Raw genomic sequence first — 17431 nt, 5'->3', positions numbered from 1 at the left:
ATTCTTATCAAACACGATAAATGGGCTGTAGGACTCCAGCATCTTATATGTCTCTGCATGCTGATATTTCCCAGTAAAATGACATGCAGCGTGTTAAGAATTTCAGCTTGGGTACTGTAAAAACCTCATGTCAGTAGTGCTGATAAACTTGTATCAGATCAACCGTTTGATGCTGCGCAAGCCAGCACACATTGTGTTGTATTTATTAGACCGTGCTGTTTATAACGCAGCTTGCGTCGGGTTTGAAGACAGGGTGGATGATTTTCTGCCTTGCTTTTCAACGACACTCCTCATATGCTGCAGTCAGGACTGTAAGGGTGTTCAATAAGTGCGGCTTTACTTTAGCCAAGCATTTATTTTAGAGTTTGTGCGCAAATAAGACACTGGAGATTAAATAGGGTCCAGTATTGTAGTCGTGCGCAGACAGATGTCTTTGCAATGTCGCGATGTCAATCCGATATTGTTTCCTTTGTGCCAGGACGTTGCTTTAGTCATTACCGGGGTTAATGGCCACACAGGGAATTGTTATTGCAGTTGGGAGAGTTTGTTAGTTGTTCAGCTGTAAACTGTAATGTCAAACACGAACCTCTCTGGAGCCGGTGCCTTATTGCCCTGTATTTGTCGAGAGCTAATCCTTTCATTGTGAAGAGAGATTAAGAAAGGACATTATTTTTTTATAAGATAAGGCAGCTGAGACCGAATTGTTAGAATTAAGAAGACTTTGGTAGCTGGTTTTATGCACAAAATTCAGTATATTAAAGTAAACATCCAGTACAGAATACGAGGGTGTGTAATTCCAATAGAAACACAGCGCTATCAATGCGATACAGAAACTCGTGTATGTGTGTGAATACAATACAGAGACACGGACGCGCATGCAGAAATAAATCACATGTACTCGTGTATGTGTGTGAATACAGTACAGAGACACGGACGCGCATGCAGAAATAAATCACATGTTTTTAACTGCAGAGCTTTCCACCCTGCGATTTCAGAGCTGTTTGTTAGGAAACAGCAGAGGCTTGTGCCCATGACAAATTGAACTTGTCTGTTCAGTAAGCCCTGCTCGCAGTTTATCTTTGATTCAAAGCGTTGGTGTACAGTGTACACACACTCACAGACCATCTCAAAAGCGACGCGGCATTATTTCCCAGTGCTAGGCTAGGTCTGGCCCTCTTAACAGTATTATTTTTCAGAAAAGGGTGAATTTGAATCGGGGTTGCAATTTATTAAAGCCTTTACAGCAATCCCAACGTGAACACAAGATCTATTAAAAAAAAAAAAAAAAAAAAAAAAACTACGTCAAGTTGCATTCGAATAGACTGTTTGAATTTATGGAAATAAAAAACAAAACAAATATCGACATAGAACGAAAAAAAAAACTATTTGCACAAACGAGATTAAACTGATAACAAAATTGTTTGGCGACTTCTGCGGAATTAGTACCTTATAATACCTCGTTTTGCAGAAGCCTAGAGATCCATCAGTTCTTTAAAAACACTGTTAAAAACTGTTTGTCTCTCTAGTCTTAGCTCAGCCTATACCCAGCGTCTGTAGAATATGCATTGCAATTTTAAGACCGGCATCATCCTCCTTGTGATTCCTGATTGCGTGCTAGAATAAAGCAGTTCCACATGGAACGGGTCACCGTCTGAATCATTCGAGTAAATAAGCAGGAGAGATACAGTCAGGTGCCTCGTCTGTCTCGAGGGGTCAGGTCCGGGCCTGGCTCCGGGTTTAAAAGTATCTTCCGTTTCCTTCCTTGTGATTTAAGCTCCCATCGATTGGTCTGTCTAATGTAATTAAGAGCATGTTTTAAACGTGTAACTCCTCCGGCCATGGTGTTTCGGGTGCCGGGACAGACTGGCTTTCTGTATAGCGTTAGAGGTGCTCTTGGTATCCTAACTGCTTCCTGTCCCCTAATACTTGGAAGAATGTTCAAACCCATGAAATTGTTGTGGCAACGGGATTTCTTTCCTCCTAAAACGAAGAGGTTTTTTTTCTTTGTGCGGTGGTGTAGTTAAAAAAAATAAAATAATAATAATAAATAATAATAATAATAATATAATAATAATAATAAACCTTAGAGAAATAAAAAATATTTCGGAACCTAAATAGTCACCTTTATTATTATTATTATTATTATTATTATTATTATTATATTATTATTATTATTTATTATTATTATTATTAAAATTATTTTATTATAAACTATATATATAAATCTATATAAGATTATCTTAGAAAATTTTAAAGGATGGAACCTTTTAAGCAATTTTAATAATAAAAGCAATAATAATAATAATAATAATAATAATAAATAATAATAATAATAATAATAATAATAAATAAATAATAAAATAAATAAATCAGACTCTGTTTATCTCTGAACTGTCAACTCTCACAGCATGATGTATCATTTAAGCAACAGATTTCTGTCTGTGTTTAAAAAGCCTTCCAGTATTTTGGGGCTGTATTCGTGTTTCTGTTCATTCCAAGAAACGCTTGCTTTGGTAACACTTGTGATTTTTTTTTTTTTTGTGCGTCTTCTTCTCTCGATTAAACATGTCGCTTAAGTGTCATTGTTAAAGTTGATTTTACAGTGCGGTGTGCGCGGTGGTTTTATTAATATATTATTCTGTTTATAATTCGGTCGGAGGTACAGTCTGTCCCGCTTGCCCCCTCTCGCAGGTTCGCATGTATCGTTTCTGAGAGTCTTCAATGCTGCAGGTTGAGGTGCTGGTTTTACGTCAGGTATTTTGGGGATACATCGCAATAGTAGCATGATATAGTTCCTGGGAATAATAAACACCATTTCATTCCAGCTGCTGATACTGAATTCATGCAAATGATTAAATGTGAAATGCATATCAAATCTAATAAATGACACATTTAGTTGTTGGCTTCAGCCGTGAGTGCGATTTCCAAATAGCAATGCAGGGTAAATCTGTACAGCAGTACGACTTGTGTTGAAATGCAGTACTGGGGTAATGGCAGTTAATTACCCAAATAAACATGGAGGTTAAGATACACAGTGCTGATCCTGCTTGCTTTAATTGCTGTACATTTTATAATACTTTTCTGTCTTTTAACGAATAAAGATATAATGTACTAATGGCGGAGTCTTATTAGCTCTGACAATCATTGGTGTCTTTAAGCTGTTACATTCAAGTTACTAGTTTTTGTGCACATGCTCCGGTCGCTGTTTCGCAAGTTCGATCACATGAAGACTGAAACTCACACAATGTTGGAGGATGAGAGTCTATATTTTTCGTGACACGTTGTTAATTGTTTTATTTTAAACTGTGTAAATGTTTATTGCTTTGTAGCTGTAAGAGGTCTTTGCCAAGTTCCAATAATAACATTTTAAATCACAAAGTCGCTTAAGATTAATCAACCCGTCTTCCACTTCCAAGCATTAAACATTTGCGTGGAATATTTGACAAATAAGCTTGGCACACACAATAGCATTAGAATTTACCACTGCATGTGTAGACATTAAACAAAACAGTAAAACCGCGTTTTAAAAACAGCTCGTCAATTACATTGTAGCTTTAAACAATTTCCTTTATTCCATAAACAAGTGATTGCTTGTAGGAAAGAATATCATAATCCACTCGGTTTCTGTGGCGTGCACGGTTTATTATTATTATTATTATTATTATTATTATTCACCATTATTATTGTGTGTATTATACTGCTACAGTGTGTGTGTGTGTGTGTGTGTGTGTATATGTATATATATATATATATATATATATATATATATATATATATATATATATATATATATATATTTTAGTATAATTAATTAGTATAAATAATTATTTGCACTTACTATAGACTACACTGTATAACTATTAAGCTTGCATTGTAACCATATTACCCTGTAACACCTGTAAGTAGACCTGGATCAAGATGTCTGTAATAATAATAAGTTTAGGAATTAAACAAATCTTATGAACCTATATCAACACACGTAACACTATTACACACGCACGCAGCAAACTCATCAATCGAACCTTTATTCTGCAGGGCAACCCAGAATAAATTAAAAGAAATACACACGATTAGCGGCATCTGAAGAGAAGGACCTTTTTATTATGTGCAATACCTCAAATCAATCTTTCATTTGTGTTTTCAAATGTTACACACTCACCCAAGCATCCCTCGCAATACGCTGCTGCAGTTCACTTACTAGCTGACATTTAGATTTGTTTTCGGGGACGGGAGGGGGGATACTTGATTGCCGTGCTGCACCGGTTTGTTTAAAATTGTGTTTATCGTAATATTTTAAATATTTAAGTCCATGTATTTTAACACAGCATGCGCTTTTATAAGTTATGTTATGTTTATAGCACATTAAGCTGTTCTGAATGTTCTCTCAAACACAATGTTTACACATGTTTACGATGAAGAATTATCTGACCGTTAAACAGATTGTAGTTCACGTATATAATTTTTGGTTTTTTTTTTTTTTTTTTTTTTGCGTTGTGCGCACTTTTCTGTGTGTCAGTGTCTTTCATCTGTAACACAGCTTTTAATGAGCGTGCTTTGTTTATTTACAAGGTGGGTATTTGGACTTAGTAATTTTGCATTCATAATGAGGACGTGATGGGGGTCTGGGTAGAACAAGATGAAGCAGATACACAAATATACAATTCAATACAAAATAGCAAACAACACTCATCTTACCCGCATTGTATATAAATATGTGTGTGTGGCAAGGGCCGCCTTTTACTGGGAAAATCAATATTAATGGGGCAAAACAAAATGGTTACAAATTTTACATGGGCTTGGTATTATTATTATTATTATTATTTGTACCAAACTGGAAAAATAGTGTATTACAACGACTGTGTCCTAAATAAGTATAAATGTTCTAAAAAAATAAAACTACTGTGTGTGTATAGATGCACGTTTTATTCATGTTATAAAGAGGCATGCCTACAGTTATCAGTTATGTGTGCTAATAGGTTATTATCAACTGATTCATTTTTGTTACACACCAAACACACACAGTATGTGTTCAGATACACACACACACACACACACACACAAACAGGGTGTAGAGGAACCAAACACACTCCACCTACAGACAGCCCTGCATAAGGGAGCACGCAATTCACCTACAGACAGCCCTGCATAGCAGAACAGATTGCAATCTGTTGTTGTGTCTGCCTTGTAGCATTGTGCGAATGCTCGAGTGTATCAAACCCAGAAGGCTCATGGCTTATCTCTCCTGTGTCACACTGGCAGCCAATGGAAGAGCCTCTCTCTGCTGGTTGGGCTCTGTCTTTAATCATAATTGAGTTTTCTGGAAGATTCGACTTTGTAAATATCCCTTTAACCTCTTACCCCTCCATTCTGTAGCATTCTGAAGCAGAGTATTATTGGAGGCATCAGTGGCTGTATTAATAGTTGTATCACTCAAGCTTGAATGCAGACCTAGAAAAAGTGTCTTGGTTTCTATTGGATATAAAGATGTTTGATATAATTTTACTTCTCAAAACTTCACCACGTATTTTTTTTGCTATGCAATCCTCTGTTTGAAATGCCCAAGCTGGGCACCCCTTATCTGTTAATAGTGCTGTTTCCAGTCACTCCATGTTTGCAGGATAAAAATGTTTTCATTTGTATTTGTTAGTTGCCATAGAGTGCTTTTTAATCATACACGTTGAGTGGGGCTCAAACTTCATTGGAGGAGCTTGTAACTATTTGAATGGTGAGGACCAGACAGCAGGCACATCACTAGTGTTGTTGAGAAGCTAATGTAAGCTGCTAGTACATTCTAAGGGTTTGACTCATTTTGAGATGTACAGGACTCCCATCTAACTTAAATCTAAGTTAGCTCTGACAGCTTGGATTCGAATCCTTAAAACTCTTCCTGTGAAAGAAATGGACCCACATTATAGAAGAAAGCTGGCATTAAACACAGGCAGGGTCAGAGGAGCTTTGCCAGCTCATTGGCTGCGGTCCGAGTCATGAATACTGTAGCAGGAAGGGCTTCTGGCTGTGGAGATGCTACAGAAGAAGTGGGTCTGACCTCGTTCAAATTGAAAGTGTTTCAAAACGAAGAGCGCTTGCACGAGTATAAAGGGAGCAGCGATTGTGAAGTTTCAGTTCTTGTATTTAAACTGTTCTAGTTATGATTCATATCTTTGCTCTGCTTAAATGTGTTGAGCGATCTGAAAGGCGCTACGTAAGTGCAGTGTTCCTGTTTTAATTTCATAGGGAATAGATTTGACTTTACTATCTGAAGATCTTTGAATTTGAGATTAGGACTCCAGGCAGAGCAGGGCTGTTTTTCTGAAGGTACTTGGAGGGTCGTGGAAAGAAAGAAAGAAATCCACAACAGAATGGTGTATTTTTGACAGAGCCCCCAGCAGCAGGAAAGCACAGTTGTTTTTGTGTTTGCGTTGCACCAGGGAAGGGGGGGGGAAGGGGAACACAAGGCTTGCGGATTGCTGCTGGGCTTGTGCCAGGCACCACCCATTGGAACATTCTTTTTCTTTTCTTTTTGCATTTAAACAAAAAAAATCTAGAGAGAGTCAAGCAAGGACAACCTCAACATTTATAACACTTCCTTTTTATCTGAAAAGGGTTACTAGGGTGTCTTTCTCAACCTAACCCTGGAGAGGCAAGTGGATTCAGCTCCCTTACTTTAGTACCTTGAAGGGATCTTGACCAGCCATCTGTGATAATGGCTGCCCGCTTTCCTATGCATTTTCACTAAACATGCAGAAATGAATTTAAACAGCTGCTGGGGAAACGCAAGGGGATGGGGTAGTTTATACAGGATGGGTTATATTTACATAGTCAAAAGATTAAATAAAATGTGAAAACATGTGAAAACAGCAACACTTGCATTTCCCTTTTTCTCAGGTAAAACGTTTGTTCATTTTTAAGAAAACTGAACTAACCTACTAAGTAATCCAAGTTCTTGTGCGCACTCTCAAGGCATTTGATTCTCATTTTGTACCAGTAGCATAATTTTTTTTTTTTTAAATTAACAAATGGAGGAAACAATTTGAAAATATGGACCAGTTTTGTTATGAAAAATTATACTTACTGATTTTACTCAATCTGGTTGCAACACTTCCAGTCATTTATAAGAAGCCTCAAGACAAGAAAACAAATCACACTTAGTTTGTAATGAAGATACTAGGATATAGTGAGACACAATCAGCTTTCATTATACTACACTGCTCATATATTCATAATGAAAAATGAATAAAGAGATGAATGATATACTGTGATATGATCCAATCAGACGTTTTTGAACAGGATCAGATGCACTTTCTTCATAGTGGATTAACTCTGCAAGCACACTGGAATGATGGGATCCCAGAGGAATTCATATTAACTGTCTTTATTTACTCGATAGATGGGATTATTCATTTTAAATGCAGTTATTGTGAGATCTTGGTTATGTTTTTCTAGTCCCATTTAATCACATCTGTGATGTATTTATTAATTGTGGTTCTTCCATGGAAATTCAGCTAGTTTGATTCAATGTGTAATCTGGTGGCTGGGGGAGACACCGTAATACATTTATGTACTTAGGGTGTAAGAAAACATCGAGGGACAGGAATGGTTATTGAATTGCTAGTTCTGCCACAAGGCATCTACAAAGACACTCAGCAAGCTGCTGAGCCCATTTTTAATGCAAACTTACTGAATGGTCAGGGCAGGATTTTCAACTCTTCTATTCATAGCAAATTTAGACGAATTCACAGATTTCCAGTTTTGACTCTGTCTTCATCCTTAATGCTTCCCTGACCCGTGTTCCACTTGGCATGGTATTTATCTGCAGGGAGTTTTACTCAATATGTGTATTATTGGATTTCACAGAGAGGGACTGTGTGTTTTCAGTATTAAGCTTTTGCACCTATGAGGAATACCCTGGGAACTGATGTGAGCCGTGGAACATTCCTACAAGTGTGCCTCCTTCTCCTCCCTCTGAACCCTTTCACTGTGCCTTTCAATAACGTGCAGGAGTCGCCATCTTATTTTCCACTAGGGCCTGGGGGGGGCACATCCTGGCCCCCGCAGTTATTGAACTACCCCCTGGACTGGAAGGGTTGTGATAGAGAGACCATCATGATCTTTATCTACAGGAGCCTTGACTGGACTTCTTAACCATTTCATTAGAACCATACATGCATCGGTACCCAAGCAGAATAGGGGGAATTTCAGTAAACTACTGATTGTAGTTTGAGTGAATTGAGTGATTTCATTTTCAAAGCATGCTTTGCATGAGGAAGCCTTTCAGCAAGTCTTCAGCATCCTTTGAACAGCAGAAGAGTTGCAGAACAGCCAAGGATTGATGCAGATGAAGGTTAGAAGTAGAGGCGATTTGTACCACCTCAGGGTTATCAAGCAAGCGCAGACCTGTGTCATTGTGTAGCTTCAGTCATTTAAATGACACAGAATCATAACAAAAATACCTTTGACATTTATCTTCAGTTTCTTGTGATACAGCCCAGTTCTATAACCCCATTGTTTCACACTTGTTAAAGAAGTAAAGCCTGGTGTGCAAACCTGTATTTAAAAAAGATAACATTCTGGGGTGCAGTCCTTTTTAAATAACAGTAGAATGGAGACCGCAAACTCTTAAAAAAATAAAAACACACCTACTGAAAAATGAACTCTTTATACAGCAGAGAGATTGCATCACGATTCATTTTCCCTGCTTGTTCTCCTCAAGTGTTCCTCGGTGCCATGATCATTATATATAAACCATATCTATCATATTCCATAATGCTGACACTGCCAGGGTTAATATTAAACAATGCAGACACTTTTTGATTTTGTTTTCTAGTGTCAAGGATATGAATCAATTCCAACAACTAAATAAAATGTGAAGGATAATAATTTATTGGGAGCGTTGACTTCTATGGATGAGATCTGCAGATAACTCTGAACGTATGGAATAAGCCGAAGTATAGAAAAGAAAAAAATATATACAAAACTGGGTATTAAACGTTTTATTGCTTAACAAACATAATGAAATAAAACATGTTTTATAAAATACTGTCCTTTTCATCATGATCAATACGCTGCATCACAACCCTTCCAGTGAAGCTGAATAACTGCAGCCCCATTGTGTTGTACCAGACAGGTGTGCAGTCTCGCGCTGCTGCTCTTAAAATACACACTTTCCATTCCGATTTGAACTGTCTCCCTATCAGAGTCCTGCAAGGTGGGATTTTACTTTCCCTGTTGGAAAACGTGTGACTCTTCAAAGCTGCAATATGACAAGCCTTGGTTGGGAATCCTAGAGAAATATTACAGCAGGAAAGAGCAAGCATTGTGTACTGGCTGCTTCAACCAAGTACTAGACTTCCAATGGGTCTGGAAATGGGAGCTACCCAAATGCCTGCCAGCTCCACAATCTTTCCTTCTAACTCCAGAAATGTACGTGTGAGATGGGCAGCACTGGCATGATTTATTATGTAGTGCCCCTCGGAGGAAATACTTCATTCACAAGCAGCCATGATGTGAAAGCACGCAGAGTATGGCACCCGGGGTGCTTCTTTACACCCAGGTCAACGCCAACCACCTGCCAGCATCACATTATGACTGGCACAGCAACCACTAGCAAAGACTACTGCAACTGGAGTAAGAAATGTGACTGTAACCCAAGCACACGTTTCTTTATTTAATGCTAACAATTAAAAGCATGTCCAGCAAACTCTGAATTGAGACTTTGATGGAGTGCAAGTGGAAAGTGGCTGTGAGCAGGTACGCCGCTCCCAGAGTCCCGAGGGAGCAGCATCTTTTAACACTTCAATGATAACTGGACAATCCTCTCACGCCCCTCCCACTGAAAGAATCGCACCAATCAGAGGTCTTCCAACCAAGCCAGCCTTTTCCTTTAAACAAAGAGCCCATTATATTCAGATTTAAAATAAAATACAATTCAATTGAAGGACAGCCTGACTAAAGCCAGCAGGCACAGAGCCATTACATCTTAAGAAAAACCCTAAATAAGCAATACAATTAAAGTGGGTTATGTCTTCTATTAAACATCCTAGCTGTTTTATTTTTACTTTATTTGACTGTACATGACACAAGCTCCTACCAATCAAGCAGCAGAAAAACCCTGGCCAGGTTGAAGTGGACCAGTGGTAATCACTAAAGCGCTCCACAGAGCGTCACGACGCCTAACTGAGTGGCTGGTGGGCCGCTGAGGGGCTTACAGTTAAAATGTCAGGATTGTGGAGCTGGAGGAATTTTCCATTAGTCACGTGGCAGTTTCCTTGTTAGCGCGCTCGTTTAAGGGAATCCCGTGGGGTACAGGCTGAGGGGCTGGCTCTCATTGGTGGGGAGAGGCGAGCGGTAACCCTCAAAATTGCGAGGAATGCTTCCGCTGGTGGAACCGGAGCTGTTGCTGAGCGTCTCGATGCTTCCCTCCCGCTGCAGCTCTGCAGATTACAAACAGACAGCAGGGCGGTGGTTACTGTTCACATACTAACACTGCAAGGCCTCTGCACAGCCAGAGCAGCTGCTTAGGACACTTCACTAGAGCTGCGTTCCTCTCGTCATTCTGGGGGTTCAGAAAGAAAAGGTTAGACGCAAACACTGAGCACCTGTATACCACAAGAGCTTTATGGCATGTTTATAAAGAAATGATTCTGATATTTCTGTCTGCCTGTACAGAAGAAAGCAGCCCCAGAGAGACAGCATGTAAGAAATGTGAATCCCCCCCCCCCCCCCCCCCCCCCAACACCACGATTCACAAGATTTACACAAAGCCCTGACCTTGTACATTTGTCAGCCCGTTCCAGGTTCAGAAGCGTCAGACAGCAGACTATTCCTCATGTAGGGGCACAGTGGAGGCACGAGAGATGCACGAATTCACAGGTAAATGGGTTCATTGTGTTGGAAATTCTCTCGTCCTATATAATGGCATGTTATATATTTCTAAACATCTGGCAGACTCTATGCTTTCCCATTTTCTTTATAGTGCAATAATAAATACCCTTGCTTACACAGTTTTACGTGTTAGTCACATTTTATTGGTCTATTTTATTGGTCTTTTATAGTGAAAATATGCGCTGTTTTCAGCTTGCATTAATGCTGTGTTTTTATCTCAGACCAAAGGATTTCTGCAACTCATTCACTGTTTTAATTTTTTGTGGATTGTAAGGTGAGTGCATTAACTTTACGGGTCACTGTCTTGCTTGCTCACACGCCACGGATTCAGAAGGAATCCAACACATTTACACAATGGGATTAGCTGCCATCCTTACATAATGTACCGAATCCTTTTTAGAATATGTGAATAGGGGCATGCATCAGTATTTGCAGAGTAACAGATAATATTCAGCAAACCTGTTATATATAACAGCTTGCATCAGACTGCTTAGCAGTGCAGATACTGGGAAGTCACATGATCATTACCCACTTTGTATATTGGAGTATCAGTCAAGCTGAGGTTCGTTCAACATTGCAGCAGCAAATCAGAATCTGTTTCCAGAGGCCTGCTTTAGACAGCGAGCGTCATGTGAGCCCACCTACAAGCAATCGTATTAGTTCAGCCATAAGGCATCTTCAGTGGAGTAAATCACTGCCTCACCAATCCTGAAAATAGTCGATGCATTTAGTATGTACTCTGTGTGGGAAGAAAAACAGAAATACAAATATAAAGCTGCAGAACTGTGGATTTGCTTTGCACCCTGCAATCGCTGGAGGAGCGGTCTGGTCTGATTGCTGCAGCACACTGCGGATGACATTCATTTTGTGCCTGAAGGGAGTATAAGGACTTTGTTTCCAGTAAAGTGGTTTAACCTTTTCCATTCATGAGCTGCGCTGGCTCTTGTAGGAGAGCCATGGGCTGGAGGGGAGGGGTGTGAACATGGAGGAGATGCACTGAGCAGGTCTGCTTCATCTCAAACATGATCATTAACAGAGTTCATAACCTTTATAAAATGCCTTTTAATATCTACATCTATACACACACACAACAAATGCTTTATTTGCAATTTTTCTTTTTATAAAAGTACCACAAGATTTCTTTTTCAATCTAAAAGTACCATTACTATATAGATAGATATTTTTAATCCATTCTGCACACAAACAAGTACTTCACAGTATTCTGTAACTCTTCTTCTGTGCTCGTGAAATCAGCGGTGGAGCATCAGATAACAACAACTCAATGGATTCTGCATTCAGAGAATCCTTCAGTGTTCCTCTCAGATTTCTTATTTTATTTTTGAGCACGACAAAAATTTCCCTGTGTTCACTTTGAAGCTCCTTACACATAAATCCACATAAATTTTCTTTAACCCTACATTGAATTCAGCTAGCTGCCTAACAATGTAAAGGAATTCTGGAATTGTCTGGTGCTTTGAAACACCTTTCTCCAACGAAAGACTGCGGTGGCTGAGGTATATTGAACTTAACATTAAGAAGAAACAAAATAAGGATCAAAGCAAACAAAGCCCCTTAATCAGTGTATTATTGCCAGTGTAACTGCGAGGGAAAACGCATACAGTCCCAATATATACCTCCTCACTCCCCCGTGAGTGGAGGAAGTTTAAAAAAAGCAGCAGCAGTAATTTGAATCAGAAATGAGCAGCGTAACCCACACTAATACTATACTTATCCTGTCTGCTTTTGTTGCTTTAATCTCACTGTGCTCACAGCTGGCTTTGGTTAAATGTCTCACGTCAGAGTCCTCTCTCACTGTGCAGCAAGATGAACTGCAGCCTGCCTGGTCTTCAATCTCACATCCTCACATTGCTTTATTACAACGTATGCAGGGGGGACGCGCGTCACTTGGCAGAGCTGACAGTTCTGTCATGCCAAACAATGCCTTGGCTCGAAAGTTTGTGACACCGAAAACAAAATCTGCCTTCACGAGCGTCACAGTACGAGGGTATTGCGTGAAACTGAATGCCGCTGGTCACTTCTCTCTCCAAGTATCAGACTTCATGTTTGTGAAATGACCAATGCTGGCTTCTGCCAGGTGTCTGAATGGATTCAGCGGGTGTTTGGTTTCAGCTCTATAAGTTGAATGGTTCTATATGTACTGTGTACCCTGAAGTGTACTGATCAGCCAATCTAACATAACAAAGAAATCTAAAGATCTTTCCTGAGTGCATTACAATCCTCTGGGACTGTCAAGGTTCATTATAGTAAATAGTTAACCACATCCATGCCGTCTGTATTTGGTGCTAATGACCAAACTCACAAGCCCAAAACAAAAGTGGCGCTTCTAGGATACTGAGCCAACCGAATTAGGGCAGAATGCTTGGGTTTCAGTCGTGTTTGTCACAGCGCACAGACTACAGACAGCTCTTTTAAAATGTAAACAGCTCAATGCAATGCACTGTGATCTGATGAGCCAGGATAATTGCCATTGATGTTAATCCCCTTGCCAGACAGCACGCAAAGGGTAAATACATCAGTTTGATTTGAAAATCTAAAGAACGCCGTTTCTTCTCAAATCTACTCTCACCTGACAAAAGTTAAGAAGCTTGTTTTAGTTACAGACTGTAAGTGTGGCCAGCAAGATTCCAGCAATTGCAAAAACAGACAAGTTACAGAAATAATACAAATGAATTGTGATGCTGACTCTCATTCATGCTCTGTTTATTGTGGCCAAAAAGAAAGTTACTCAAAGTTTGTAAGCTGGGCCCAGCAGACAGTACTTTGTTGAGACCTGGGTTATGATGTTACAATGGAACAGAAAATAAAACAATTCTTTACTGTTGCTGTCCTCTTAGTATTTGAGCGTTAAGAACACTTTGTTCTCATGACTGCTAGGCAGCTCATCACTAATGTAAAACAAACACTATGCTTTGTGGGGGTCCTGGCTGGGCTAGTTTAACTGTACCGTACCCAGCATGGCCAGAGTATCCTGGTTATTTATAGCAATGCGAATTGTCATTCTCTGTAATATAAGCAGACATTTGGTATCTGATTCAGTTCTTTAGATGCTAAACAATAATGATTCGTCAGATTTCAGTAGCTGTGATCGTGTCTAAGCTGCAGAGACAGAAGGAGGAATATGAAGCCAAGATCCCCTATGGGTGGAGGTCACAACGCATTGAGCTTTAGGAGCAGTTTTTGTATTTTGCATTAAATGCATTTCAACACATACTGTGCTGTACTGTAAAGAGTGTGCAGGAAGGTGAAGCCTGACTTCAAAACATCCCGAAATATGGGGCTTGAGCCTGGACATCAGGGGCTTGTGGTTCACCCCCAATATTCCTCCTGTATCAGGTCGTAACAGAACTTCATTTAGCGACTGCAAGAGCCCCTTTGCTTACAGTACGTTACTCATTTAGAAAATGGCATAGTTTGCATATTTGAATATGAACAATAGGTGAAATATCTTCCTTTTTTCAAAATAATGCATCCTAAATAAATGCATAAATCAAGTAGTAGTTTTTTTTTTTTTTTTAGCGGTTCCTGTGACACTGTTTCTGTGTATCAGCTGAAAAGAACAGGGAATAGTGTGGTCAAGCTGAATTAAGTCACACGCTGGTCCTGTCCTAGGAAGGTGATTGTGGGAGACACGTGACTCGCACCAAGTCAAGATGAGGATCAGCTGAGTGGAAAGAGTCCCAGAGAGTTTCAGCTCTCTAAACACATAGGACTTGTCTAGTCAGAACCATGCTGCACTGGAAGCATGTCTGAGCAGATGAATGCTCTTAGACACAACTGATTCTGTGGCAGGCGTGGCTTTGTAAATTAAACTTCTCTATTAATACAAGCTTTGCCACCTTGGTTCTGTGGAACTAAATTTCAATTAAAACAATTACATGTGCTGAACAGTGACACAACTCCCTGTAACTGACAAGCAGCAAACCTGTGGTACTGCATTCAGTCAGAAATGAAGCAACAAATCCTGTACAATTTTAACAGAAAAACTCATCTTCTACGGTGTGAGAGTATTAATCAGCTGCTAGAATTCATGGCATTTGACATTTAAAAAGCAGTAAGTGCAGATATACAACATGTGCTGAACTTTAAAACAAACAATAAGCTAAACATCAGGCTTCATTCAGTTTCATAACAAAATGAGTCAGCAATTGACTCTTATAACCACTATAAAGCCTTCCACACATGCAGATAGTCCTCATTAAAAAGCAGAAATATGTGAACTATAGTTTGATGCCTGGGGCTGATATACAGTCGGTCTTTGTTGGCTCAGAACCCAAGCCTTCTGCAGGAATCCCTTATCTTACACTTATTTCAAACTTACTTGCTGCTGCGGTACTTGGAGCCGTCACAGTGTTTTACTGGACAGCTATTGCTGGCGGTTTCCGCTGCACCGATCCTGAAAATTCACGTCAGGTTGATGAGTTTGGCGGCAGTGAGAGCTGGAATGGGAGCGCTATACCAGGAGAAGCAGAAGCACCAACACTGGAATTGAAGTATAAACAGCAAGCTATCATCTAGATGCATAAGCAGAGCAAAACCCCTTCAGATGTGCATAGTTCGGCTGTACTGGGAGCTCTCTGAACAGAGCTATGTTTGTCTTTTCTTAGACAGATATGCAGACGTAAGGTCTACTCAATGTCAAATAGTGCCAGTTTAAACACGTAAGATAAGGTTTTGGGTATCTGAGCAAGCAGCTGTTCAGTAAGGTGTATGTTATGATACCACGGTGCACTACTCCGCCTGTTCTTACCCCCAAGCTCTCCATATCGTGTATAATCTCTCACTGAAAAACAATATGCCTTCTCCATTCATCTTCGTTCCTGCTGCTCCAAGAATCTCATAGGCTTAGCCAGTGCATTTGACATATCTTTGAATGTGTTGCCCCCTTTCCCACTCTCTTTCTCTCTCTGACTCTCTGCATTCTGGATGGCTTTCCCTTAAGCAAGCTCTTAAGAGCAGTTTCAGAAACTGTCCACAGAAAGCCCATTTGCTGGCAGGTCAGGGATAAATGATACAATGACATCCCAGCTCCGAGTGTCAGCAGAGGCAGCTCTGAATACATGAATTCTTCTTCATAGTCTCACACTGTCACAGAGCATTACACTCAAGCTCTGGGCTTGCTGGAGAGAGCGACCCTGGAATGAATGGGTGAGTGCTGAGGGGGGAAAGAAAAAAGAATCATCATTGTGGTCTTTCACACTCCAGTCACTTTTCACAGCACCATACTCTTCAAGCTCAGCTAATGCCACTTCCTTTTTCTTTTTTAGCTGCTGCGTTGAGTGTCTTTCAGTAATAAAGTGTGCTTCTTTCCGAAAGCAGGGGAAAGTAAGGCCTCGGGGAATGTGACAAAGTGATCAACTCATCTATTTCAGGAAAGTATCCAAAAACTGTGGTGGTACACAGGTGCTCTCCCATTGGAACAGTGATACAGGGCTTTCCTAGAAAACACAGTACTGAGAGGCTGATGCTGGGAGCATCACAAGCACCCAGAGGACAGGTTTACAACATCAAAAAACCTCCATTATTGTGCATTTCATTATCAACCCTTTAACCTCCTGACTAGAACAAAGCAGCAATCTGCCGTCCTCACTGCGCTTTGCACAGAGCAGCTCGTGCGTTCATGATTTCAAAGGGACCGGTACAGTGTTAAAACCATTGCTGCTGGTGTTTGGGGACACAGTGCAAATATAGGATGGCTCCAGTTGCAAAAGGGGTGAAACAATGTGCCATCAAATACACACTGAACCTGTGCAAACGTCGTGTCATCAAATACACACTGAACCTGTGCAAACGTCGTGTCATCAAATACACACTGAACCTGTGCAAACGTCGTGTCATCAAATACACACTGACTGAACGTCCTGTGCAAACGTCGTGTCATCAAATACACACTGTCATCAAATACACACTGAACCTGTGCAAACGTCGTGCCATCAAATACATACTGAACCTGTGCAAACGTCGTGTCATCAAATACATACTGAACCTGTGCAAACGTCGTGTCATCAAATACATACTGAACCTGTGCAAAATATGTCATCTAATGCATGCTGTAGTTGTGCCTCATTGCCCATGCAAGTGATTCCTATCATCCATTACCACATCTAATCCAGTCCATCAGCTCCTGCCCCTCACATTCTCAGTCCCACAGGAGTCCGAGTTGTTACAGAAGTGTATGGGGAGCTCCAGCAGCTGGGCAGGCACCTCTTGCAGTCCATGGTAATGTTACTATTCCACACTTCAATGGTGTGTGCAACGCGTCGGCTGGCTAGGTGACTGAAAAGCGCAGTAGGGGAGCCGGCCCAGTTCATTAAATGATAATGCTTGATTGCAGATAACTTTCTTTCTATAATTTATCATCAAAGTACTAAAATTAGCAAAATAATGATTGATTGTACAACAACATGAAATCATAATAAAAGTAAATCGCTTGATGGTACAGCCTCAATTGTTTGGATTTTAAATGAGATGTGTATCAGTTATGGTACAAGGAGCCACGCGAACACTAGAAATAATATCAAGGCTACCACTG

General features: G+C 40.1%; 1 protein-coding gene across 4 annotated transcripts in view; it reads right to left on the bottom strand.

Moving 5' to 3' along the window:
- Nucleotides 1-9879: 9879 nt before the first annotated feature.
- bcas3 (BCAS3 microtubule associated cell migration factor) overlaps nucleotides 9880-17431 on the bottom strand; it is a 167777-nt gene continuing 160225 nt past the window's right edge. For all 4 annotated transcript variants that reach the window (XM_041236513.1, XM_041236514.1, XM_041236515.1 and 1 more), the window contains one exon: nucleotides 9880-10430. In XM_041236513.1, the coding sequence (XP_041092447.1) occupies nucleotides 10282-10430 (149 nt within the window). In that variant the 3' untranslated portion in view covers nucleotides 9880-10281. The remainder of the gene's footprint in view (nucleotides 10431-17431) is intronic.

The sequence above is a fragment of the Polyodon spathula genome, chromosome 41, assembly GCF_017654505.1.
Source record: "Polyodon spathula isolate WHYD16114869_AA chromosome 41, ASM1765450v1, whole genome shotgun sequence".
In the NCBI taxonomy this organism is placed as follows: Eukaryota; Metazoa; Chordata; class Actinopteri; order Acipenseriformes; family Polyodontidae; genus Polyodon; species Polyodon spathula.
Note: the sequence above shows the minus strand (reverse complement) of the source record. Positions and strands in the feature narration are given on the sequence as shown.